Source organism: Protobothrops mucrosquamatus, unplaced genomic scaffold (assembly GCF_001527695.2).
Source record: "Protobothrops mucrosquamatus isolate PMUCROS unplaced genomic scaffold, P.Mucros_1.0 scaffold664, whole genome shotgun sequence".
Lineage (NCBI taxonomy): Eukaryota > Metazoa > Chordata > Lepidosauria > Squamata > Viperidae > Protobothrops > Protobothrops mucrosquamatus.
The window spans coordinates 738,981-765,219 of NW_015386952.1; the positions used below are offsets into that span (position 1 = coordinate 738,981).

General features: G+C 34.9%; 1 protein-coding gene across 1 annotated transcript in view; it reads left to right on the plus strand.

Annotated features, from left to right (window-relative positions):
• Nucleotides 1–26,239, plus strand: part of NALCN (sodium leak channel, non-selective) — a 222,705-nt gene that overhangs the window by 166,305 nt on the left and 30,161 nt on the right. The window contains 6 exon segments of the mRNA XM_015818011.1: nucleotides 5,319–5,456; nucleotides 8,716–8,790; nucleotides 21,434–21,570; nucleotides 24,350–24,595; nucleotides 25,114–25,215; nucleotides 25,898–25,967. Of these exon segments, the coding sequence (XP_015673497.1) occupies nucleotides 5,319–5,456; nucleotides 8,716–8,790; nucleotides 21,434–21,570; nucleotides 24,350–24,595; nucleotides 25,114–25,215; nucleotides 25,898–25,967 (768 nt within the window).

Sequence of the window (26,239 nt, forward strand, 5' to 3'; positions counted from 1 at the left end):
TACTTAGTTTGCATAATGAAACATCTGCAAGAAAACAAGCAAGCTCAGAGAGCACCAAGGATCCCTCAAAGCAATATATACAGGATTTTTATTGCCAGATGCCAAGTCCTAATAGCTTTTGAGATGTATACAATAATATTTCTATGCATGTTTTCCTATTGGAGGTCAACAATAAAGTTGGCCAAACTCTAAAACCCAGGGAGCATGAAGACACCGGGTCTGAGAAGGCAAAATAAAAACTGTATCTTAAAGATTTGTTTGTAAGAAAAGATTTCTTGTAAGATCTTAATTATTGACTCCAAAGAGTAAAAGAAAATAGCTTTGTGTGCATAAAGTTCACTCAGGATTAACAGATGATCAGATTTATCCATGATGTTTAATTCTACTAAGAGTAAAACCACTCAAATTTATCAAATTCTGTGTTTCCATGGATATGCCTTTAATTCATATCAGAACCATAGCTTCTACATTTAGGCAAGAAAAACCAAATGCACAGGTACAGTATAGGTGGTACCTTGCTAAATAGTAATAACTGTGAGAGGGATCCTACTGGATAATCACTTAAATATGAGCCAACAGTGTGCTGCAGCTGCCAAAAAAGCCAACATAGTCCTGGGCTGCATTAATAGAGGGATAGAATCAAGATTACATGAAGTGTTAATACCACTTTATAACGCCTTGATAAGGCCACACTTGGAATACTGCATCCAGTTTTGGTCTGGGACCAGAGATTTACTTTTCTGAGTTTATGTGGTGCCTTCCTATTGGCTGATTGGTATGTTGATGGCTGACAATGGGCTGTAACCTGTGTTCTACTGCTTCTGAAATGTTTTTGATGTATGCTAGGGTGAGCCATACAGTTGGTTTTGTTACCTTCTTTTTTCTTTCCTTTCCTTTCCTTTTTGTTCAAGCATCTTTGTAATAAGTGCTTGTGGGTTCCCATTCTGCCTGAATTGTTCATGTAGGTACCTTCTCTCCAATTGTTTAACTTCCTATTATTGCTGTTTCTTATTTCAATGCTGTTGATTAGGTCAATAAAATTTTGAATTAATAAAAGCATATGATAGTTATATGTAAGAATTGATAGTATCTATTTTTAGTTAGAGCAGAAATATAAGCAAAATATATCATTCCTATACCTGAAGATGCAAGTTTGCTCTTTTGTTGCTCTAGGAAAATGATCATTTCTAGATTGAAAAGTACAGTTGTTTTCAACAAATTCTCCAGCTTATTAAACTAAAATCAATGTACATGTCAAATTACTAGGTAAATATAGATAGAAAGAAAGGTCTTACCTAAAGAAACTTCCAAATGAAAATTTCAAATTAATTAACTAAAAATACAGATTTCCCCCCCCTAAAGATATAAACTATGTGAATATAATTTTGTCACTGGAAAATTCTTTAGACTTTTAAATCACATTTGAGATTTTTTTTAACTATTTTATTTTATTCAAAAGATTAAGAACCAAAATCCAAAAGAAAAGAATTGAACAGAAACAGAACAAAACTAAACAAAAACATTGAAAAAATGTGAATTAAAAAACCAAAAACATATATTATCTCCCCCCATTGAGCACTGAAAAAATCTATTGTAACAATAATAGCTTCTCCCCTTGCAAAGCAAGTCCAGAATTTATAAGCTCGTACATCTATTTGCAATCCAATTGACCTGTCATACATTACATATGTCAAAGGAAAAATAGTTAACATTTGAGGCTTTTGAGGCTAGCATTGCATGTCACAAACTCCTACTGATTAGAATCACCTACTTACTTTATGTCTCTTTTAGCTTGGAAATTTGTCATATGGGAATTTCTTTCCTTACTTCTATTTCAGCGGAAGATTAGCAAATGTGCTGTAGCATGTTTTTTGTTTATGTTTTTTAATCTCATTCACATCTTCCCATTTTGCACAATAAGAAGGATTATATTTAAATGAATAGAAAATTAACATACTAACAATGAGGTGTGGCAGAACTTTACTTTTTTTTTACCAGCAGGATATTAAAACAAAATATGAAATAATTCAGAAATAATATATCCTATCATTACTTTAAAATGGTGGTGTTTTATTAATATCCTCAGGGCTATCGCTTTATTCTAATGTCAATACTGTATCACTATGTCTTCTGCCACTCCCTACCTTTCCAACAAGCTGCTGGGAATTCTTTTATGATTGGTTCTTAATACAGCCATTTATTTTAATTGCTTTTTTTAAAAAAAAAACACCTCTTTTTTGTTTTTCTACTTTGTCCACTTAAAGTGACTATAACAGAGAAATATATGTACTTTAAAAGGAGTATGGAGTTAGATTCTAGATGAATAAAGTAGAAGAATGCTGCTGATTTTTGTTCCATAAATGTAAGAAAATAGAACTCAGGTTCACATTGAAAATGGTTTTCCAGATTTTTCTCTGAGTTCAGTTCTGGGCCTGGCTCAGAGTAACATCCTCCTTGTTTAATAGATTATAGCAGCGTTTCTCAACCTGGGCAACTTTAAGATGTATGGACCAACTCCCAGAATTTCCCAGGCGGCATGGAGAATTTGGCTGGCTAGGGAATTCAGCGAGTCGAAGTCCACACATCTTAAAGTTGCCCAGGTTAAGAAACACGAGTCTACAGATATAGAAAATTGCCAGCTAGAATCTTCTGGAATGGGTAGCCATATTGAATCAAATAATGAAAGTTCCTGTAGGTCTTGACATATCAGACCAGTGGCAGCAGAAGACTTTTGCATATCCATACACTCATTATGGACAAATGTTTTGGGTTCCTTGGTGAAAGGGAAGAGGAAGACCGACATTTTAGCTGGGCACAGAAAGCACAGTATCATTCCCCTCTAAGTAAAAGCAAACTTAAAATGGTCAGCATGTTCTGACATGGAATCTTGCTCTAGATGCCAAAAGACTTAGCTGAAAGAGAACAATTGATTATCACTTCCATTAATGTTACTGAAGTACAAGCCGTGTAGGAACATTATATGTTTTTAAGAGAAAAAGAGAGAAAAGGCAGACCGCTTTTATTTCCTAATGCCTCTAAATTCCATGCTTTCACATGGTTTCTTGACAAACAGGACATAAATAGAAGCTTATGGTTGCCATGGCTACCATCTACAGCATTCTCTAGCCCATTTTTCTCAGATTGCAAGGTCTCATATTTTGTTTTCAGGTAAATGGGGGCTTTTAAAATCCAATTTTGTAATGGGTACTATTTCTTCTTTTCCTTTTTGCTTGATGTTTAATTGTTGAAATTATGGTTGAACTAAAAATGTGGAACATGCCTTGCATTTTTAAACTGTTCTAGAAACTTAGTATTTTTGTGCATTGTGCTTTTGTTGAAGAAGAAAATTTTATGGGGCATACTTATTTCAGGAAATATAAATTAATATTCTGATTAATATCACACTCAAAGATGTGAACCTCCCCTAAAGAAAAGAAAGAAAACTAAAAAAAATGAGATTTTTTTTCTGATTTCTTCCAGAAGCACTTTTTTTTTTAAGAAAATGGAAATAATATATTTTAAAAGACCCATTTTTAATATCCTTGCTTTAAACAACACATGAAATGGTTAAAATATGAAATAAATGTGTTAAATATATACCAAATATAAAAATAGACCACAGAGATCAAGAATCTTGTCTCAGGATAGGCAAATATCCATTCTTCAGGAATTCATGAAAATTATAAAATATTATAAAAATGCAGAATCCAAGACTAAAACGTCTGATAGTACTTTAGATTCAAAAAATGAGACTGACTAGATAATGTTTAATACGATAGGAATGTATATTTTGTTCTCTCCTTCATTTATTTCCTTTATATTAATATTTTCTGAATCTATTAGTTGTGATCAAAGATGGATGTCAAAAAGTCAAGATGGCAGTCACAACCATATAATCAAAGCCCCGGCCATTTTATCTGTGCATTACCACAAATACCAACTTATTTGATAACATAGCTGTGACCATATCTTGACTTTTTTGACCCCATTGTTCAGACAGTGATCCAAAGACTGAGGAAAGAAGTCTGATGATACCAGGACATAAAATAAGTTCTATTCTAGCTTTTCCATGATTTGATATTAGAGATGGTGCATTGATTAAGGGAGAAAAATATTCTTTTTCTTAGCTATTGATACTTAATATTTGACAAATTATACATTGCAGCTAAAAGTAAAAAAGTTGCTGCTGAACAGCCATGATGAGTAGCATTAACTAAACTTAAAAACAATTAGAATAAATCTGAAGGGTTCTTCACACATATATACTGTACACACACAATTTAATTAAAAAAAACCTCTATTTGCATAAATCTGCAGGTCTCATTTTCACAGCTGTTGGTTGTTCTGACAGCAAGATAGCTACATTTCTGATTCCTTTTAGCATAACTGGTGGGAAGTATATCTTTCAACTAAAAATATCTTGCTCTGAAAGAAAGATTGCTACTTTCCAAAGTTAAAATCACTGTCTACAGCCATATTATCTTAAAACTAATGTTTTTCCAATACAGAGGTTGTCACTTACAGGAAACATCCTGGAACACTGTTAGAATGAATCATATTATAAATGGTGGTTTTGATTTTCTTAGACAAAAAGATGATACTTTTTTTAAAAAGTTCAAAAATAGCTGCAGCTCCATTTAATACCAGAACCAGATAGTTACTACCAAGAAATAATGTAAATGATATTAGTCTTCTTTTTTCTTTGTCTTACTATGTGAGATATTCAGATCTGTGAAAGAATTTAGACTACTGTATGTTGGTTTCACTGTGAATCACATTATGATCTGCATTCAAATGCACATACAGAGTTGAGTTCAGACTTAGTGTTTAACATCTGAATGGAGGCTTTTATGATCATCTGAATATCTGTGGCATACTAGAAGCTATAAATCTGAGAATAGAAACTGGAGAACGTTTTTCCCTTTCTGAGGAATAGTACGTGGAAAACACTGATGAAATATAGCCTACTAGCCATAGATACCTTTAGGAATGGTACTAAATTGTGGTTTTACAACTGTACTGAAATTCAGTGTGCTCCTTGGTTTTTACAAAGGTTTATTGCTGTGACGTGTTTCGGATTAAAATACATGCTAATGATATGATATGGGTTTTTTTTGGGGGGGTATTAGAAACTCCTGCTAATAAACAGAAGCATGCAGTTTCTACCAATAATACCATCAGAGCAGTGTACCATCTGTCAACTACTTGTCATTAACCAGATTGTCCCTACAATTCCAAGTCTGGTACTATTATGATGCTTGTTTGCTTATTTTAGTAAAGGATATCTAACTGGCTTGTTTGTTTATGTTTTGATATAGGCTTTCATGTCAATGTTTCAAATCCTGACACAGGAAGGATGGGTGGACGTCATGGATCAGACTCTCAATGCTGTGGGTCACATGTGGGCACCTGTTGTTGCTATTTACTTCATTTTATATCACCTTTTTGCTACCCTGGTAAGTTGCATATATAAATTTTTGAAACATTTTTCATGCTGATTTATGAGTGCAAAACCAGGTCATCTAATGTAATGTCAGTAGACCTCCAAGGATACCAAATATATGTTTTATCACTTTATATTACATGCAAAGTAGATGCAGGGCAGAAACAGTACAAAGGAAGAATAGCTCTTTTCTCTGTTTCTCTATTGATCAGTTCTACCATTCAATTTCTTCTGGGCATTTTAAGTTTACTTTTACAGAAGAAAAATTGTCAGGGAGAGAGCTGTCAGGAACAGGAGGAACTTTCTTTTGATTGATAGTTGCTTTTATCTATTTCTTGAATATTATACCAATTGCAGATTGGGAGTTAGTATTTCCTAAGATAACTTCTACTTTTGCCTAGTGTTGCCTTCCTACAATTTTTGGGCATTGGCAGAAGCCTTCTTCATTGCCTTGAATTGTCACATGCCCTGCTTAGAGATACTCAGCTGTTGATTTAGAGTTTGGGCATCACTTTTAATTTTATTATATGAATGTTTTGCATTTTAATAGCATTAAATAGGATCATTTTAGCTATGGTGGCATAGTGATTAGAATGCATTATTGCAGGCTATTTCTGCCAACTGTTAGCAGTTCGATCTTCACTGGCTCAAGGTTGATTCAATCTTCCATCCATCTAAGATTGGTAAAATGAGGACCCAGATTGTTGGGGGCAATATGCTGGCACTGTAAACCACTTAGAGAGGGCTGTAAAGCGCTATGAAGCAGTATATAAATCTAAGTGATATTGCTATTGCTATTACTGGCACTTCGAATAACGATTGCTACTTAGGTCCCAGGAATGGATACTCATTTAGGGAAATATCTGTACAGAATTGTACAGATACTCATTTAGGGAAATATCTGTACAGAGCCAACTTACCTTTTGAGCTCATGGATTTTCATTTCTCAATAAAGACAACCATGTTAATTCTTGGAAAGAATCTGGAGTTCAGATCTGTAACATGTGGTGATCTGTGTTTACAAAAAATTCAAGGTGTTTTTAAACAAGACCATGCTTCCTCTTTAATCTAATAGAATAATTATTAATATTCTGGATCACAGCAAAACAGGGATCATAATGAAGCAAGAACATGCATTTATTATGCAAAGATTTTCTATAGTTTCATTGCATTGCAGTCTTCCCATAGCGGTAATTAAATAGAAAGCTAATAAATGACTTGGGGCAATAGCTGATAATTAGGAGTTAGTGTTTTCTTATTTTATGATGTCCAAATTAGCACATGAAAAATGTCATGCGATGGTATACTAACATAAGAGCAAACCAACAATTATTTTGAGATATAGATAGATATAGATATAAATATATAAATAAAGAGATATAGATATATAGATATAAATAAAAACTATGATGTTCTGTTCCCAACATATTTTGGAGCAGTTTGCTGAAGCCAAATGACCTCTGTATTGCAGAACACATTGAAGGGATGCAATTTTAGCAGATGTTCATTGCTTTACACTTCTGGGATGTAGAACAGGTGCTTTTTTATACGAAAGGGAGTCTCCAATCCAGTGGAACATATGTCAAAAAAAAAATCTCATTAAACTGAAGAGACATAAGGATTGATGGTGTTATCTAGTGCAAGTCTGGCAATTGCAACAACAGCTTCCTCAACCAAGTTCATTTAGTTCATTAAGGAAAGGATTATCCCCTTTTTTGACCTAAAGTATAGTTATCTAGACAGAAATTGAGTTTTCTAGAACTTTCTAGAACAGTGGTTCTCAACCTGTGGGTCGGGACCCCATTTGGGGTCGATCGACCATTTCACGGGGGTCGCCAAGCAAGGCTGTCCGCCATTTTTTTTGTCTATTTTTTTTGTCCGCCATTTTTTCCCCTTTTCCGGCGGGTGCCTTGGGCTGGGCCAGCTGGTGGTCGGCCTGCTCCGTCTCTGCCGCTTGCCAGCTACGCCTCGGCCAGCGCAGGGGGCGGAACCACGCATGTCCGGCGCTCCCGGGCAGGGAAAGTCCTTGACGTACGACCGGTTGGGTAGTCCTCGACTTACGACCGGTTTAGTCCTCGACTTACGACCGGTTTAGTCCTCAACTTACGACCGGTTTAGTCCTCGACTTACGACCGGTTGGGGTCACGGCATTAAAAAGGTTGAGAACCACTGTTCTAGAACTTATATTCCTTCTATCCCCTTCTAAGGAGTACAGATTTTCCTGCATCCCTTTCCAACATATATGTTATCCCAGGATGTTCATATTCATACATTAATGTCTGTGCATATACATGTATGTATGCATACCTTAATAATACCACTATTTAGAGGTTGTTGGCCAGGGGAGCAGAGGGGACAAATGCTGAAAACTACCTTATGCAAGCTCCAACCCATTTGCATGGACATCATGACATCACAGGTACATATGAAAGGGGCAGAATTTGCATCAAGATGGCCCGACCATGCTATTATCATTTTAACAAAAGCTCTAGAACCTGAGGATGCCCCTGTCATGATTACAGCATTTAGCAGTTCTGTAAAACTTCAGTAACCATGACAAAAAAAAGCTCTAGGAAATTGTGACAGGGACACAAGCAATAAAGCAGCAGGAAAACATTGCAACAAATGATAACTTTCAGAACTCAGAATGAGAAGGCGGGTAAAGTTCAAAAGTGCTAATTGTATGCACTTGAAAACAGATTCTGTAGAGAGCTGAGAGAAATGAATAGTTTTCACAGCAGAGGCTAAGATAGAAGTTACATTTGAAAAGCAAAAACTGTGTTAGGAGTGAAGTCTATTATTAAAACTCAAAAGGGGATGGTGAAGTTAAATAATAAGCTGAGGTTTAACTGTTCTTTTGTGATAATGCTCTAGATTTGTTTTTGACATTCAATAAAAATCTTCCTTCTATGCCTGTCATTCTCAGCCATAGAAATGGGAAACAATCTGCCTAAACTGCACTGTATTTTGCACCCAAGGCACAATTCTTTGATCAAATCTTGGAACAGCTTTTCATTAAGTTTTTAGCTGAAGCAGTGGCCTGAAGGAGGGTGAACTATTATTGAGCAACATATATGCATGCATGTATGTAGTGTATGTACTATATGTTTGTATATACATAAGCAATCCATAAAAGCCATATCCAGAAATCCAAATAGTCTACAAATATATCTCTCCTCTATTTTGGACTTTTTCTTCATATTTACTTGACTAAAAGGATATTAATTTATTAAAAATATTAAGTATTCAGTTCCATTTTTTAAATTTTGTAGATTCTGCTGAGCTTGTTTGTTGCTGTTATTCTAGACAACCTGGAACTTGATGAAGATCTAAAGAAACTTAAACAAGTAAGGTTGTTTATATTGGATATTATTTATACCAAAACTGTACTGTAACACATTCTCTTCTCTTTTGAAAATATAGATGCCATCTTCAGAAAGTAAAATAAGAGATGTGTATAGCGTACTAAAACTTGATATGCCTAAATATTAAAGATCAATTAAAGAGGCAGGGGAAGGATATCCTATGTTTATATTTGTTGAGCATTGAACAATTCATTTTTAGTAGTGTTTAGCCCACTACTGTATCATATTTATCAAAATAATTACTTGAGAATCCAGGCAAGAGTATCATCTGACATTTCCTGAGAACATTAAGAGATGCTGATTGCTGACTGCTCGCAGTTCGAGTCTCACTGGCTCAAGATTGACTCAGCCTTCCATCCTTCCGAGGTCGGTAAAACGAGGACCCAGATTGTTGGGGGCAATATGCTGACTTTAAAAACCGCGGTATATGTCAAACTATTGCTATTTATTTTCACTACAACAATATACTGTTTTCCACTGGAATGAAGATGAAGAATATGAACAGCATCAACACAAGAAAAGAAAATAATATTAAGCATAGGGGCAAAATCAAACCCAAGAAGAGGCACTGAAATTCATCAGAATGGTAGAGTAGGGCAGTAAAGCACTGTGAAGTGATACAGTATATAAGTCTAAGTGCTATTGCTGTTTGTATTGCTATGATGCACATGGAAGGACAGACTGCACTTCCTTTCTCTGTAGATTAATATAAATATACAATACAACTTAAGTCTTAGCCATCTCTTGTTCCAAAATTAGCTAATCCCAAATAAGTGCCACCTTTGGAATTTATATACCATTAGCATAGAATCTGTCGGTTTCCTTCAGTTTGATTCCTATATGCAAACAGGGATGTTTCCTTTATGTATACAGGGACTGATTATTTTCAGTTAATAATAAAAGTAGACTTTTAACCTACTGCAGTTATGCAGAAGCTTTCCCATATAAACAAATAGGCCACAGCTATGTCATGGCAGATAGATATCAATAAGCAGTGCTCTCTGGACAAGGAAATGAAGTCACAGGAAAGGTTAACTGTTGGTAGATTGCTGGGAGGGGGGGACTATTTTGTTGAATGAGGTGCCAAATACTTTTGGGTGAATGGGGAGAAAGTGCAATAATGAATATACCAGTAACCTAGAATTAAGGAGAAACTTCTTGACAGTTAGAACAATTAACCAGTGGAACAACCTGCCTCCAGAAGTGGTGAATGTGCCAACACTGGAAGTTTTTAAGAAGAAACTGGACAGCCATTTGTCCGAAATGGTATAGGGTTTCCTGCCTGAGCAGGGGGTTGGACTAGATGACCTCCAAAGTCCCTTCCAACTTTATCATTATTATTATTAGTACCATAGCTTTTCAAGTTTTATTAGCAGATGTGACATAGAAATATTTTTATGGTCTTTTTATGGTCTCCCTCTGTTAACAAATATTGAAGAGACTCACTTTTTTCCCCCTTTCTCAAACCTTCCAGAATTTAGGGGCATGCCACTTTGGATTCCGTAATATTTCTTTTTTATATGATTTTTGTATTATTTTACTGGAAGTCAGTCTTATTGGAGTGAATAACACTGTATGTAAAGACACTGCCAGAATGTGAAATCACTGAAGCAACTTAAATGATTCAAAAAATAATGGAGTGCATGGCAAGTGTCTGTTTCCTTGTAGAACTCTCAGCCCCTCCACTATCTCCAGGGGTAAAAGGAAAAGGGCTTTAGAGAATAGCTATTAGTGAATAGTTAACTTCAGTGGCAAACCTCAGATTGCAGGATGTATTTGCTGGGTTTTTTTCTTCAGCATAAAACTCAGCATCATCCTAATGGGTTTTAGAACATTATAGTTTTCATTCTCATGGAGCAGAATTCTTAATGTATTTCTTCGGGGAATGTTTTCTTGCTTATGAATAGAAGAACAAACAATTTTATGAAGCACGATTTATCACTTAAGGGTGCTGAACTAAACCATATCCTCCTGTAAACCTTCAGAAATTAAATTTAAGTGCATACGTAAAAGTGAAATGCATGTTTTAGTAAAGGATAAATTTCAAATTAAATTATTTTAATTAAATGCTGTACTTAGGAAGTTGTAAATAGTCTACCAGTAATACTGTCATTTTGTCAAAATGCATAAAGAATTTCACAAATATCAACCTAGTACATATTTCAGTATTAACAAAAATAATTTAATTCACATCTATACATAAAAGTGATCAGCATGAAAAGTGGGTTATTGTTTCTTTGTTTCTTAAATGCTGCTATATATTAAGCTGGTTAGTGTTTCTGATGGCATTGAAAGAAAAGAAAAGAAAGGAGCTGTAATATCTTTAGGTAAAAGTGTTCTGTTATAGCATTCAGCTCAGATTTTTTTTTAAAAAGCTAGTGAAAGAACATGCTATTTTTATAAATACTGCTAGACACTACTGCTGCCACTGGAGTTTTTACTTGATTGTCTAAAATTTAGATGAATATTCTCCAGGACTTCATAGCTTTGGGGATTTTTTCCCCCTTGAATATTTCCTTGTGAACTCCTAGATCTTTCATGTATCAAAATAGTTTTGAAATGAAAACCAATCTAATACTTTTAGTAATAATAATTACACAGAAATGGAAACAAAATAACTATTCTCCAAGTCACATGAAGACAGGATAAGAAGCAATGGATGGAAACTAATCAAGGAGAAAACCAACCTAGAACTAAGGAGAAATTTCCTCACAGTTAGAATAATTAACCAGTGGGACGAGTTGCCTGCAGAAATTGTGGGTGCTCCATCACTGGAGATTCTTAAGAAGAGATTGGACAGCCATTTGTCTGAAATGGTATGGTGTCTCCTGTTTGGGTAGGAATTGGACTGGAGGACTACTGGCGTCCCTTCCAACTCTATTATTCTGTTCTGTTACTTTGTTATTCTTTCTATGACCATGTGTATCCATCCCATCAAGCCCAAAGAAAATTCAGAATGGTATAGGTCAGGGGTAGGCAACCTTGGCTCTTTTATGACCCGTGGACTTCAACTCCCAGAATTCCTGAGCCAGCATGGCTGGCTCAGGAATTCTGGGAGTCGAAGTCCACGAGTCATAAAAGAGCCAAGGTTGCCTACCCCTGGTATAGGATCTCCTGCCATGTGCAGGGGCTTGGACTAGAAGACCTCCAAGATCCTTCGAACCCTACTATTCTATGTTCTGTGTTGCAAATTTTTAGTGTAGAACTTTCTTGCTTAGGTAATAACCAGGATTAACTGGATAAAGCAGGCATCTTGTTCTCCATTTTTATTATTTATTCATTGTCTATTTTTTACAAAAACTTTCTGGTGCTAACAACATTTCTCTTTCCTATTGAAATATCTTATTGCTTTAAAGCATGAATGTCACTTTAGTTATACAACAGCCAAGCTCAAGTATTGGAAAAAGTAGTATTCAATGTGCAGATGTATTTGGTGCTTCCGGTTATCATAAAGAGTTTTAAAACTTAGCAAGAATCTTTATCTCAAATTAATCCATTTTTGTGAAGTTTTCTGAATATATATATTTATATATGGCACAGACTACTTATATTGTTTTGGCTCAGATATTCAATCACTTCTGACTCTTTGTTAACCAGTGGTAATACTTTGAAATAGGTTTACCTGTCCATAATAGTTTGTTGCATTTGTGTTCAGGGACGCTATCTAGCCACTAGTCTTTGGTCAGCGTCTTTTTCTATTAAACTTCAGGATAATAAAATAAAATGTGTTGGGGTCCTTTCCAATGTCTCTTGTCATTGCATTGTTCAGTGTCTTTTATCATTGTGCATCCAAAATATTTAAATGTTGGTTGCATTATTCATGCTTGAGCAGATTGATTTTATTTCAAAATGTATGAATTATTTGTTCTTCTTGCCATTCAAGATATTGTAGGAGGAGAAACATATTAGTCTATGATGGCAGACTCAAGTAGAGCCTGGTAATATCTTTTCAACACATTTTATTAACAGACATAAGCTTTTGAAAAAGTCTGGAGAGGATAGGTTGGTTATATAGAGGCCAGTTATGAAAACATGCCTATATAAAGTTTATAAACTTTGTTAATTCAAAAGATTCTACAATACTCCTTCTGATTTTTAGCTGTTTGGTATTCTCAAAAAAAATTTCCAGTAGCACAATTCAAAGCCCTTTTTAAAAATTCAGTCTTTCTGATGGTCGAGCTTTCACAGTTCATATATTACAACTGGGAACCCCATTCCTTGAAAATACTTATTTAGCTGTCAGGTTGATATCTCTGCATTTTACTATTTTGTATAGATCTGTGGTAGTCTTAGTCTTAAGTAGCAGGTGTCTTTTTATTTCATGGCTATAATCACCATCCCTGAGAATTTTGAGCCAAGGAAGTTAAAGTATGTTCCTAGCCTCTTGTAGCATCCAGGAATTCTGCTGTTTCAATCAATCAGTCAGAATAGAGCTACATTACGGAATAGAGCTGGATTGTAGAGTTTCAATAATTCTGAATTTAATTACTTGGAGATTTGTCAGAATACAAGACTTTCTGAATAAAGAATACACAAGACTGCAAAGTTTAAACTGAATATTTTCTGCATACTCAAACTGAATGAAGTATTATACTTAGTTTGATGTAATATACTATAGAGAAAGAAACCAAGAACAGTTTCTTGATTTGGGAATAGACTTTTTTTAAAAAAATCACAGTATTTTGATACTTAGGTGAAAAGAAACTCTTCATGCTATAGGCTTATTGTATAATGTAATGCAAACCTACTTCCACTTCAAAGAAGTCATTGTATTGTTTTTTATTCTTAACTTAAGGAAACAAGCTTTCTTTGAAATTCTAGCACTGCGTAGAAATTTGTTTAAAATTCCTGAAAGGTACTGCATTCTCCTATGTCCTAAAAATAATATGTAGAACCTGACAAAATGAGATACTCTCTAGGCTATAACATAAACAATATATTTCAGACAAAACACGACCAATGAAAATATCACAAGAAGTAGCTCTTTATTCCCTGTTTCCTACCCAACTTAATTCTATTTGATAAGACAGGAACTGACAACAGAGACATTTTTCAAAATACTACAGTACTTTGCTTTTTTCTACCATGAACATTCAATGCATTACAAATATATTATTTTATCTAATACTAAGCTTAGCCCAGATTGTTTTCCAGTCAAAGCAGAGAAATTAGTTTTTTCTACACAATCCACCACTTTGACTGCAGACCCCTTAAGGAACTGACATGGAGGTTTGTAGGGGTATGAGATTAGGATAATAGTAAAGTAATTTCCCCATACTGAGTGGCAATCCCAAGAAAGACCGTCAAGTTCTATGTATGCTTTCAATATCATATAAATAAATACTATAGGAAAGGTTGTGCTAAAACATTCTTAAGTTCTGATTAAACAAAGAAACCAAATGAGTTCAGCAAACTATGAGTATATGCTGTCAAAGTATATAAACAAACAAAATGGAAAGAAAGGCCACAAGAATATTACGAAGGATTCTCTGTATAATTTCTTTCTAATTCCTCTTCCTCTACCACTCCATAATCAGTGTCATGGTCATGACAGTTCTGTCTCACACTATTACATTTTTAAGTATCTGATGTTGCAAACAACAATCAGCAAAGAAGATGCAAACAACCCATTTGCTTTTTCTTGCAACTGAAGATAAATTTGGAAAGGGGGGAATCTTTTTATTGATATTTCCCAAAGAATGAATTTGTCCTTTACATAGCTATTGCTTATGTATCTTTTTCCCCCAAGTACCATCTTTTTACAATATATAGAATACCCTGACTGTGGATATGTTGTTCATATTTCTTGGTTATCATATAATACACTAAGATAGCATAACAGTAGTGCAAGGCTTCTGATTTCTCAGTTCAGATTTTTAAAATTGTATAGTAAAACATCAATTTTATGGACCCCCCATTCAGCAAACTTAGAATATTATGGAAAAAACCACTGACTTCAGACTGCTTCAGCCAAGTGCTTGTATATTTTATATTCCTTACATAAAACATCTGTGTACATTACATTAAACGTATATACATAGCTATAATGCTTGGCATCAGCAGTAATCATAGGCCTGATCATGTAATAAAACAGACAAAACAGAAGGATATTTATTAACTCACTCAAAGAATGCTATGCAAACTGGCTGCAGCCCTATTACTCTATTACTATACTATTACTCTTTTAGGATATAGGACATAGAATGATAGAGTTGGAAGGGATCTCAGAGTCCAATCTTATATCATTTCAGACAAATGGCTGTCCAGTCTCTTTTTGAAAGCCTCCAGTGATGGAGCACTGACAACTTCCGAAGGCAAGCTGTTCCATTGGTTGATTGCTGTCACAATTTTTCCTTAGTTCTAGATTGCTTCTCTCCTTGTTTTCAACCATTGTTTCTTGTCTTGCCTTTCGATTTGACTTCCTCATCTTTGTAGGAGCCCCTCAAATATTGAAACAGTGCTATCATGTCACCCCTAGTGCTTCTTTTCATTAGACCAGATATACCCAATTCCTATAACCGTTCTTTGTATGTTTTAGCCTCCAGCCCCCTAATCATCTTTGTTGCTCTTCTCTGCACTCTTTCCAGAGTCTCAACACATTTTTTTTCTATTGTGGTGATCAGAACTGGATGCAATATTCCAAGTGTGGTCTTACTGAGCTTTGTAAAGTGGTACTAGAACTTCATGTGATTTTGATTCTATCCCTCTATTAATGCAGCCTAGGATTGCATTGGCTTTTTTGGCTATTGTCACACACTATTGGCTCATATTTAAGTAATTGTCCACTAGGACTCCAAGATCCCTCTCACAGTTACTGGCATTAAGCCAGGTTTCACCTAGTCTATACCTCTACAGTTGCTATTTCCTGCCTAAGTGTAAAACTTTACTTTTATCTTCATATATTCTGAATCCAATGAGTCCATAGCATTGCAAACTTCATTTTATTTACCCAAACATATATTACAAATTATCAAACACAATTTACTATTACTAATAAATTAATAAACACAGTCTTTTCAGGAATAAACTATCATTTAGTCCTAGATTTCCTGTAGAGGTTAATAAGTTTGTGAGGACACAACCATTCACTCTGAACCTTAGCAGTGAGTAAGCAATTTGGCCTTAGAAGTGACAGTAAGGGTCCTGGGGAGACTGGATTTTGTAATTCTCATGGGAATGTCTTCTGGTTTTTCCCTAAACAAGGTATCTTTAGATTTCTTCAAATAAATTAGGGGAAATATGGATATACCCATCCTAGTGCTGGGAGTTTGTAATCCTGCAACTAAGTGCCTTTGATCCCAATGATCTTTGTTTTCAAAGGTTGACCCAGAAGCACACAATAGATATGCATATGGTGTAGCTCTATAAAGTTGGACAAACTCTTGATCCTAGATTCTGTAGCCATGGCTAACTAGAATTTTCTTGAGCATGCATATGAACTGCTCAGTTTCCCAAATAACATAAGATCAGTAAAGAATAATTTTATGATGTTAACATTATTCCATACTGATCTCATGAAACATATATCAGTAATCAGGAAAAAAAAACTAGTAAAACTAGTTGAAAAGAAGCTGTGGGAGTTCTTAATCACAATGTGTTTGTAGAATAAAAGAGAAGATTGTATGAGTGCTATGCCCATTCTGTTCTTGTGTATTATGTTGTGCTTTCTCATCATTTAGTGCAATTCCCATTGTTTTAGCCATCCCTGCAAGCATTTTCTGAGTTTTTGGTAATACATTTCTATGAACCTGGCAATAAAACAGATAGCAGGAAAGAGAAGAACTGAAAATTAACCTCCTTTTTGTATGTTAAATAGCGTTCCAACATTGAAATGTACTCAAGTGATATATTTACAAAGTCAACTCAGGCCCCACCTTGACTCCCATGCTCTTTTGGAAAGTGGCAATCCAATTAATGTTCAATTGTTGAAATACATCATCTTTCATCATCAAGCCTTATTCATTTGAAGTGTCCCCTCATTTCCTAAACATTTTATTTCTTTATCTGCTTGTGTATTTACTTATTCATTTTTGTGGTGTTTATACCTCATACCACAGCCAGAAAGGTTCTCAATAAAAAAGACAGTTTCCAAAGTGTTGGGCATTTCATCCTCAACATGAAGTCACTCAGCGTAGCTAGCCAGTTTTAGGAAAACTGTGCCTCTTAGTAAGAGCTCTTCATTCCAAATGCACCATTGATTTCAGACAGATCTGACCTTTTCAAAGACTGTATCATGTGGATTAAAATAGAATATATTCATGAGTTCCTGTGAACATTTTATTTGTCAAATATGTGTGTGCCTTTTTCATATATTTGGCTGTTTAACAAAATGACAAATACATCTTTGAAATGTGTAAATGTAAGTATTCAAACCATAATAGTGACTCATAAATAAAATCGGAGAAAATATGACATTGAAAAAAGTTACCTATTATTTAATTGGCTATTCAAACTTGTTAAAAACTGTTCCAGTCTTAGCTTATTTCTGTTGATATGGTTACATTCCATCCTGACAAGGCTTGCAAAATCAGTTTAGAATACTAACATTAGACTTAAACAATATTATTAATATTGGACTTAAATAGACTCCAGTAAGTATTATTAGTAAAATTATTATTTTTATGTTGTTCAAATGTAATTGTAATTTCTGGCCATATCAAAATATTATTTATAATGCTGGGATTTTTAAAAATCCCCAGTGTTCACTCCAGCTTTACAGATTGACTGAACTTGTTTCTCCTTCTCCATCTTGTTCTCCATCCTGCAATTTCCTCACATATGTCAGAAATCCTTTTGTTCAGTTTCTGGTAATTCAGTGTAGGATTGTAGCCTTTAAAAAAAATAGGAAAGTAAATAAATTTTGTCCCTTTCTTGCTATGCCCTTTTTTGCCCTATTTTTCAAGATCCTCAGTCTGACCCTCGAAAGAGATTTGGGGGTATATATGTTACTGCAGAGGGAAGGAGAATGGAAAAGTTTGTTTTTGTCAGCTAATGTTAGGCATCCCACATTAATATTTCATTTTTATCTTACACAGAGGTTTAAAGTTTGATGGAATCTGCTCTCTCAAAGCCTCACTTACTTAGTGAACATCATTGATAAATACATGCTACCTGAAAGTTCAAAGATACTTTTGCCAGATTCTTAAACATTTTGTTTAAAAGATTAAACAAAAGTGCACTAAAATTAAAAAAAATGAATTCAGCTATGAACTCAGCTATGATACAGAATTTAAAGCTAGAAAAGTTATTGTAAGAACCTTTTACATATTTTGAACCTTTGGGGTACAGTTGTAAGTTATTGGGTGGACGAGGTTAAAATAATGCAAGCACTTTCTATAAATTGAACAATGCAGAGGAAGAACAAGATATGCACCATGCTGAGCAAATATTACACCCCAAAGTGTTCAAAGGCACTAAGTGAAGTTAAATGCCTTATACTTCCCAATAGGTAGCATTATCTCAGCACGACAGATGTTGTGAGGCATTGCAGAATGATTTTGAGCTTAGATTATTTTAAAGCATGTTATTAATTGTTTTATTGTTTCAGCACAATGCTTTTTCCTACCCTTGCTTATATAATCTTTTGCTAGACTGCCCCACAAATGAGTATTTTTATTGTTCCTCAGTTTTGCCTATTAAAATTGGCCACACTTTGTGTTGCCTTGTACAAAGATAATTATTTCATTTGCTTTTGGCTTAATGTATAAATTTATCCCAAACAGAACACAGAAGCTGCCACAGGAAAGGTGGCATGGGTTAAAATCGCAAAGGATGGGTTTGCATTACTATGGCTTAGTGTAGAAAAAATTCCTAAAGTCTTCATTGGCAGACCAGAGTGTTTATCCTATTTTGGGGAAGGGTCATGGGGTTTTTAATGGGTGAAATGTATGTCAAAATGTTTGCAACTTAGAATCAAAACAGGAACAGATATTGTGGCTCCAACATATTCTCTGCAGTTCTACGTAAGAAGCCAGCTCCCTCAAACCTTGAATTAAAATTGCAACCCCTATCCACACATATATACACACATCCACACACAAATACAGTTCTGGTTTAACATGAAAAGTAACTTTAATCTTACAAAGCTTTTTCATGTTTTTGATATTTTTAAATAAAGTGGCATTTTCTACACTAATCAGGCCTCTAAAGCTTTTTTATATGTACCTAAAGGCTTTATTATAGGATGAGATATTTCATTCCTTCCCTTTGAAAAACCAACTGATCTGGAAAAGCTAGGGCACTTGGATGGCAGATCATCAAGAACTACCAGGATATAGGCTAACTAAAAACTTCAAAAAAAAAAAACAACAACAAACCAATAGCAAACCCATGCTGCATTGCTGCAACTCAAAAAGGTGATACTTGAGATATAAATTTGATAAATTCTGTGGATAAGTGGCTACTAGTGAAAATGTCTCTTATATTCTTTTCTATTGTCCAAGAGCCCTTTTAAAACATGTAGAACTGTTATCTGCCATTCTTGCTTTTTTGGGAGTGCAGTTTTATTAAAAGCCCTCCTCTCTCCTCTCTTTCTCCCTCTCTTTGTGCTTTTCATTGGGGGGATTCTAAGCTCCATTTATGTTATTTTCCCATCTTTGACTGATGCCAGTTTTTCCCCTCCTTTCCTTCTGAAATACTAGTTTACCATTTGGGTGAAGAATCTTTGTCATTGCTTTATTTCTCTCTCTCTCTCTCTCTTTCTCTCTCTCTTTTTTTTTTTAAAGAACAGCACACAGGCTTTAATTTTTAAAAAGGACACCAAAAAAACAACAACAAAGCAGAATATATAAGACCATGTCACAACCTGTCCTTAATGGACTTTTGAGTCTGTGATCAGCAGTTTCTGATTTCATCAGTACAAATTCACTTGCAACATTTCAGATTCCCCGGTAGTTGTGTCTCTTTTTATAGAAGTGTGTATGCATGTTAAATCAGGTACACAACAGTCAACCTGGCATTTGTACCTGAAATGATCTCCTTATTACCTCCCATCCTCCCCTCCGGAGTTCCAAGGGGGACCAAGGAAAAGGGGTCACTGGCTAGACTCCCTGTTGGCAACCTGGAAGGAATAGCATTCCTTGTCGCATCTCCTAATCTGTTCTGAAACTGTTTTAATTAGTATACTACTACATTCATGCTAAGAATTCATTAATGATAAGATTGAAGATAATTATGACCTTTCCAATGCCCTTAAAGATCTCCTTATCCTTTACTACACTATCATTAAATCTGTGCCTTTTGTTTATCCTTCAGCTCAAGGTGTTTCTAGGGTACGTGCAGTTAGTAACAGCGAGAGCTATTTGGAGGCAGTTATCCTTCCACACGGAAGGCTGAAAGGAGACTCTGCCGATTAGACACCTTCAAATTATCTATGATGATTTATTCTTCATCAACTCTCCTAGAGAGCATGCTAAATTCAGCTATGTGCTTGATTTGCTTTAGTGAGCTATTTCATTTGGGCAGTCTTTATGAGGTAGGCACACTGGAGTATGTAGATTCTGTGATATGAACAAATATCTATGTTGAATGTGGGTGGTTGGGATGGTCTATATGCAGTGCATCTGGTTGTGTATGTTTTAAATTATCATTCCTCTATTCTGAGGAAACAGGTTGCCGGAATTTTAGTTCCTTTTTCTTTTATTGGTTACAGTCTATGTCTGCCAAATTATTTCTTTCAAATGTTTGTACAACTTAATGGGTGTGCTAGTAGCTGAGTAGCCACCATGGCTCATTTAAGAAAATATCTTCGTCCTATTACTGTTGCAAAAGAAATACTTTTACCTTTTAGCTATTGAAATGAGGATATAATTCTCATTACAATATGCTCATTCCTTTGGCTAAGAGCGTCTAGGAAAGCTGCTTAGCATTAAACTTATTAACTGCCTGGGAAATATATTTTCCCTTAGGCCTTTGCATATGTTCTTTCTACCTCTTTCATCTTCCTATTTTCTTTCTATTGACCGTTTATTTTTTTTAGGATTCATACATGGCTGCCCATCTTATATACCCAACTCTTGGCAGCTCACAGCAACAACAATAAAAACATGCAGTATGGAAAACCATTTAAAAACCAAACATTCAAAATACAGCATCTCGCTATTCTAGAAGAAAAATTAGCTTGTCTTTGTGGGACAGAAAACAAAGCCTTGAACCAAATTATGTCGCCTTCAAGTTTCTTACAGTGCCACTCCTTATCAGTAAATTCCAAAACAAGATTCCTTGGTTTACTAAGAATTTAACAACTTCTAAGTCAACAGGGATTCTGTTTGCAGTCCAAGTCCAAAACATAATTCTATTAATGTAATAACAGATGAGTTTAAATTGACTTTATTTTTCTTATAGCATTTAGAGAACTGTGAAAAAACAAATATTTATACAACATCCTTTGCATTTAATATCTTTCAAGAAATGTACTGCTTGAGTTTCAACTGTAACAGGAGCCTTAAAATAGTGAGAAACTGACATTAGAATGATGTCAGAATCTTCTGTAGTTCTTTTCTGCCACCTAGTGGTTTTTCAACTGCTTGCGTTTCTTCTGAAAAAAAATCTGTTTTGAAAACATTTTGATCCCTAAGATGTTAGACCTCCCAATTTTTGTTTTTTACTTTTTTGTTTTAATTTTCAGCTGAAACAAAGTGAAGCAAATGCAGATACCAAAGAAAAGCTCCCATTACGCCTACGGATATTTGAAAAATTCCCTAACAGGCCTCAGATGGTAAAAATCTCCAAGCTCCCTTCAGATTTCACAGTTCCCAAAATAAGGTAGTAAACTTTTTCTGCCTTCTTACTGCAAAGCTGGCTCTTTTGAAGTTCATAGGCAGAGGGTTTTTTGTTCTTCATTTTCATATTTTTGGGTCTTTGGTAGTTTGTTTTTCAATGTGTAGAAAAATTCTTTTTCCTGTCTCCTGTGTCAAAATTTACAACTCACTGAGCCACTGGGAGTCGGGCAGCATGTTGTTGTTAAAAATAATCTTCTTATAGTAATGTGTTCTTAAAAATAAGCCCCAGCTGTGTTTATAGGGTCTTACTTCAAATTAAGTAAGTTTGATAATTAATGCTATCATATATAGGAGAAAGACCTATTGGTGACCTACTCCAGTTTACCCTGCCAAAAAACTTTATGAATTGACTCAAAGATGTGGAAGATATGGCACTAAGCAGTGAGTCCCCCTGGCTGGGAGGTACCAATAAAGCTACAGAGAAAGAACAAAGAAAAATATCATACTAGTAACACGGATGGGTAAATCATTGACACAGCTCCTAGTGAAAACAGATTTCTCCACTGTTGAAAGCCAGTTGCTTAACCACAAAGCCCCAGGAGTGGGTGGAATTACTTTAAGTTGCTGAGACCACTGCCAACAAAGCACTGACAGTGCTTTGGCAAAGTGTATGGAAGTCTGGTCAGCGGCCGAAAGAATGGAAAAGGTCAATATTTAACCCAATATCAAAGAAAGATTATATGAAAGACTGTTCCAATCACGAACCATAGACCTTGATACTACACATGTGTAAATTCTCTTGAAGATAATCTAGTAACATTTGAATCCAACTGCCAACAGAGAACTTCCTGATGTACAAGCAGGAGTTTGGAAAGGAAGTCAAATTATCAATCTACGTTGGATGATGGAAAAAAACAAAGGAATATCAAAAAGAGCTCTACGTGTTTTCACTGACTACACAAAAGCCTTTGACTGTGTTGACAGTGACAAGCTCTGGTACTGCCTTAAACAACTGGGAATATCACCACACCACCTCTAGCTCATTTAGTCATTCTATTTGACCAGACAGCCACTGTAAGAACGGAATATGGAAAATTCCAATTATGGAATTCCAATTATGGAATTTCTGATTATAAAAGCCCAGTCCAGTTCAATACCACTAAAAAAAAACCAGGAAAAAACCCAGCATGGTTGCACAAAGAACTCTCAGACCGACTGAGAGAAAAAAAGGATAAGTACAAAAAAAATGGAAAGAAGGACACATAACTAAGGCAGTATAACTAAGGCAGTATATCAACAAATAGCCCAAATCTGCAAAGATCAAGTTAGGAAAGGTAAGGCTTTGAATGAAGTAAGACTTGCAACAAATATCAAAAACAATTTTAAAAAGTTTATTTCAATACAAAAAAACAAGGGGAAAAAACAATAGGTCCACTAATGCAAGAAGATGACAAAAAGTAATGGGCAGTAGAGAGAAAGCAGAACTGCTTAATTCATACTTTGCATCTGTTTTCACACAAAAAAGAAAACAGTACTCAACTTACCAAAAACAGAACCATAAATGACAGGTTAGGAATGCAAATTAAAATATGCAAAAATAAGGTAAGAGTACACGTGTCAGCTCTAGGATTCATTTCACTAGGCCCTGATGGATTACATCCCAGAGTTCTGAAGGAACTGGCAGACGTCATCTCAGAACCATTGAAACATATATTTCAAAGTTCTTGGAGCATCAAGGAACTACATGAGGACTGGAAAAGAGCTGATGTGGTTTCCATCTTCAAAAGGGGGGGGGGGAGAGATCCAGGAAATTACAGACCAAACAGCCTGACATCAATACCTGAAAGATCTTGGAAAAGATAATCAAGCAAAAGATCTGTGAACACCTAGAAGCTGACAAAGTTATAAGCAGAAGCCAACATGGGTTTGTTAAAAACAGATCATGCCAAATAAATCTTATTTTATTCTTTGACAAAGTGACTAAATTAGAGGATCAGCAAAATGCTGTGGATGTGGTATTTCTTAGATTTCAGTAAAGCATTTGATAAAGTAGATCACAATCTATTTCTTGGCAAGGTAGAAAAATGGGAGAAGTGTTTTAGAGAAGTATTGATTGAAACACTGTTATTGCTGAATATATTTGCGAAAAATGGTCACAAATTCCAATTTCGATTCATGTACATTGACTTTAGTCATTGATTTTCAATTATTGATTGCTTCACAATTAGAACATTACCTTCAAATGCATCTTCTTTAGTTGAAAACAAGAGAATATCTTTAGTCAAGTTATCTTGAAAGACAGAAAAAAATATGGGAGAATGATTTGGTATTAGAACTTCTATCCTTGAACTTTCTGTCATATAAACACATATTAAATCTGTTTATCAATTGATAAGTATTGACCATGATAATCTATAGATTGCATTTAAAAACTTACTAAATAGGAAATTTTCTGGATTATATTGGTGGGATTATAAATACTCATCTGGCAATAATATCTTATTAGTCTTTTACAATGAATTCTACATAGTAGACTAGTAATAGTAATTTTCCACAAGCCCAATTGATAGAACAGGTTCCTATTGCTTGCTGCCCCAATTATTATTATAAAATATTGAAAAAAATACATTTTATTGGTATTTCAAATTGTTCTATCAGATAGCAAAGAGCTTTGGATGATAAATGAAATGAAGGATATATTTATTCAAATTTGGTTGTCATTTATTTGTTATACGTGTACAAAGGAAATATAAATAAGAGGCAATTCTCTCTCTCTCTCTCTCTCTCTCTCTCTCTCTCTCTCTCTCTCTCTCTCTCAAAAGGGAAAGCTTTATGAAACAGTTCATTGATCGACAGCAGCAAGATACAACTTGTTTATTGAGAAGGCTTCCATCAGCTTCTTCTTCCTCCTGTGATCACTCTAAAAGGCTGGCAATTGAAGACAAATACATTGACCAGAAGGCAAGTCACTAGACACAACAGTGTATAAAGATCTCNCGCAAATCTGTTTTCAGCATTAGGGCAAGAAATCTTCTGGACAAGGAGTCTGCAATCAATAAAATTCTTAGGTATTAAAGAGAGATTTGAGGGACCTTTCATTATGAAGTAGGTTTCATGTAAAATGAAAGCAATGTAAAATGCAATGCATCACGGATCACAGCTTGAGACCAAATTCCACACAATGGAACTCACAAGAGTGAGATGAATGGAGAAGGTTGCCATTTTAGTGGTAAGACTTACTGACAGACGGTTTAGTGAATTAGTCTTGACCTAGTTCTTTTCATCCTACCTTGAAAAATGGAATTTATTATTCAAACCTTTCCATCCCTTGCATAGACAATGTTTGAGAAAGATGTCTTCTATCCTTCCTGAGGGCTGCATGACACTATCTGCAGTTTCCTGGCTATGCCTGTTTCAGATTCAATTTTAAAACAATACTTAAAGAGTCTGGAACTCTTTAAGACAACTGTGTCATTTCCATGATCCCAGAAAATTATGTAGGTTCTTTAAAAGGTTGCACACCAATGTTATTTCCTAAGTGCTGTATATCCCTAATTATTACTTATCATAGTATCTGTTTACCTAGAGCCTGTACTCGCCAGCGTATGCTTAGTGGATCTTTTGAGGGACAGCCTGCAAAAGAACGATCTATTCTTAGTGTTCAGCATCATATACGCCAAGAACGCAGGTAAGCAGAACTCAATACAAACTTTTAAGAGCATGTTAAAAGTAGAAGATAAAATTCTTATAAGTTACACAGCAAACATGAGTAAATTAGAATTAGTTCATAATAAATAATAGATGTGTTTTTATTGCAATAATAATGACATTTATCATAATAGAAGACTTATATTTTAAATATAATTGGTTTCAAGATATCCAAGTCCTGGTTGTAAACAGTCAGGAAAAAATTCCATAAACAGGGTGGTCCAGTCATGACCTTTATTGTTCAACTGCCCTCACAGATTTATCAATTACTTCAGTAAAGTACTTTTTTAGTTAATCTTTCTATTTTTCACATCATCGCTTTTTAAATAATTTGTCTCTTTTTTGAGAAAATCCATTAAAAAGAAAAAAAAATGAACTAGTCCACCATCTCTTTGGATTAATACAACTAGGAATTCTGGACTGCAGATAAAAGCTTCTTACTTCCCTAACTTAGCACCTTTAATATCTGTTGACCTTCAGCTGTCATGATTCCCAGCTAATGTGGGAATTGTAATCCCAAAACAGGTGAAAGTTACTATTTGTTGAAAGCAAGATGCAGCTGAGTGTAATGCAAAATCAAACCCATAATTGCAAAATCTGTTGTCCCACTGATGCACATTCAGTGATCTTAGTTTTTTACTAAATGAATGTCATTATTTCAGGTCACTAAGGCATGGTTCCAACAGTCAGCGAATCAGCAGAGGAAAGTCTCTTGAAACATTAACTCAGGATGTAAGTGTAAGTGAATAGTCTACTCTAAGTAATACCTAAGTAAGACTGAAAACAGAATGAAGTTTAAAATAATCCAAATTTTTCTTGGCTTTTGTATGGACAAATTCAAGATAGATGGCGAATTGATAAAAAGACTACTTTTGTTTTGGAAGATGGGACTTTTTTGAAGCAAATAAGAGATGGTGCCAAAGGTCATATTAAGAGGATATATAACGTTTTATTAGAATTGGACTCAGAAACTGAACTAGTTAAAGATTGTATGATTAAATGGG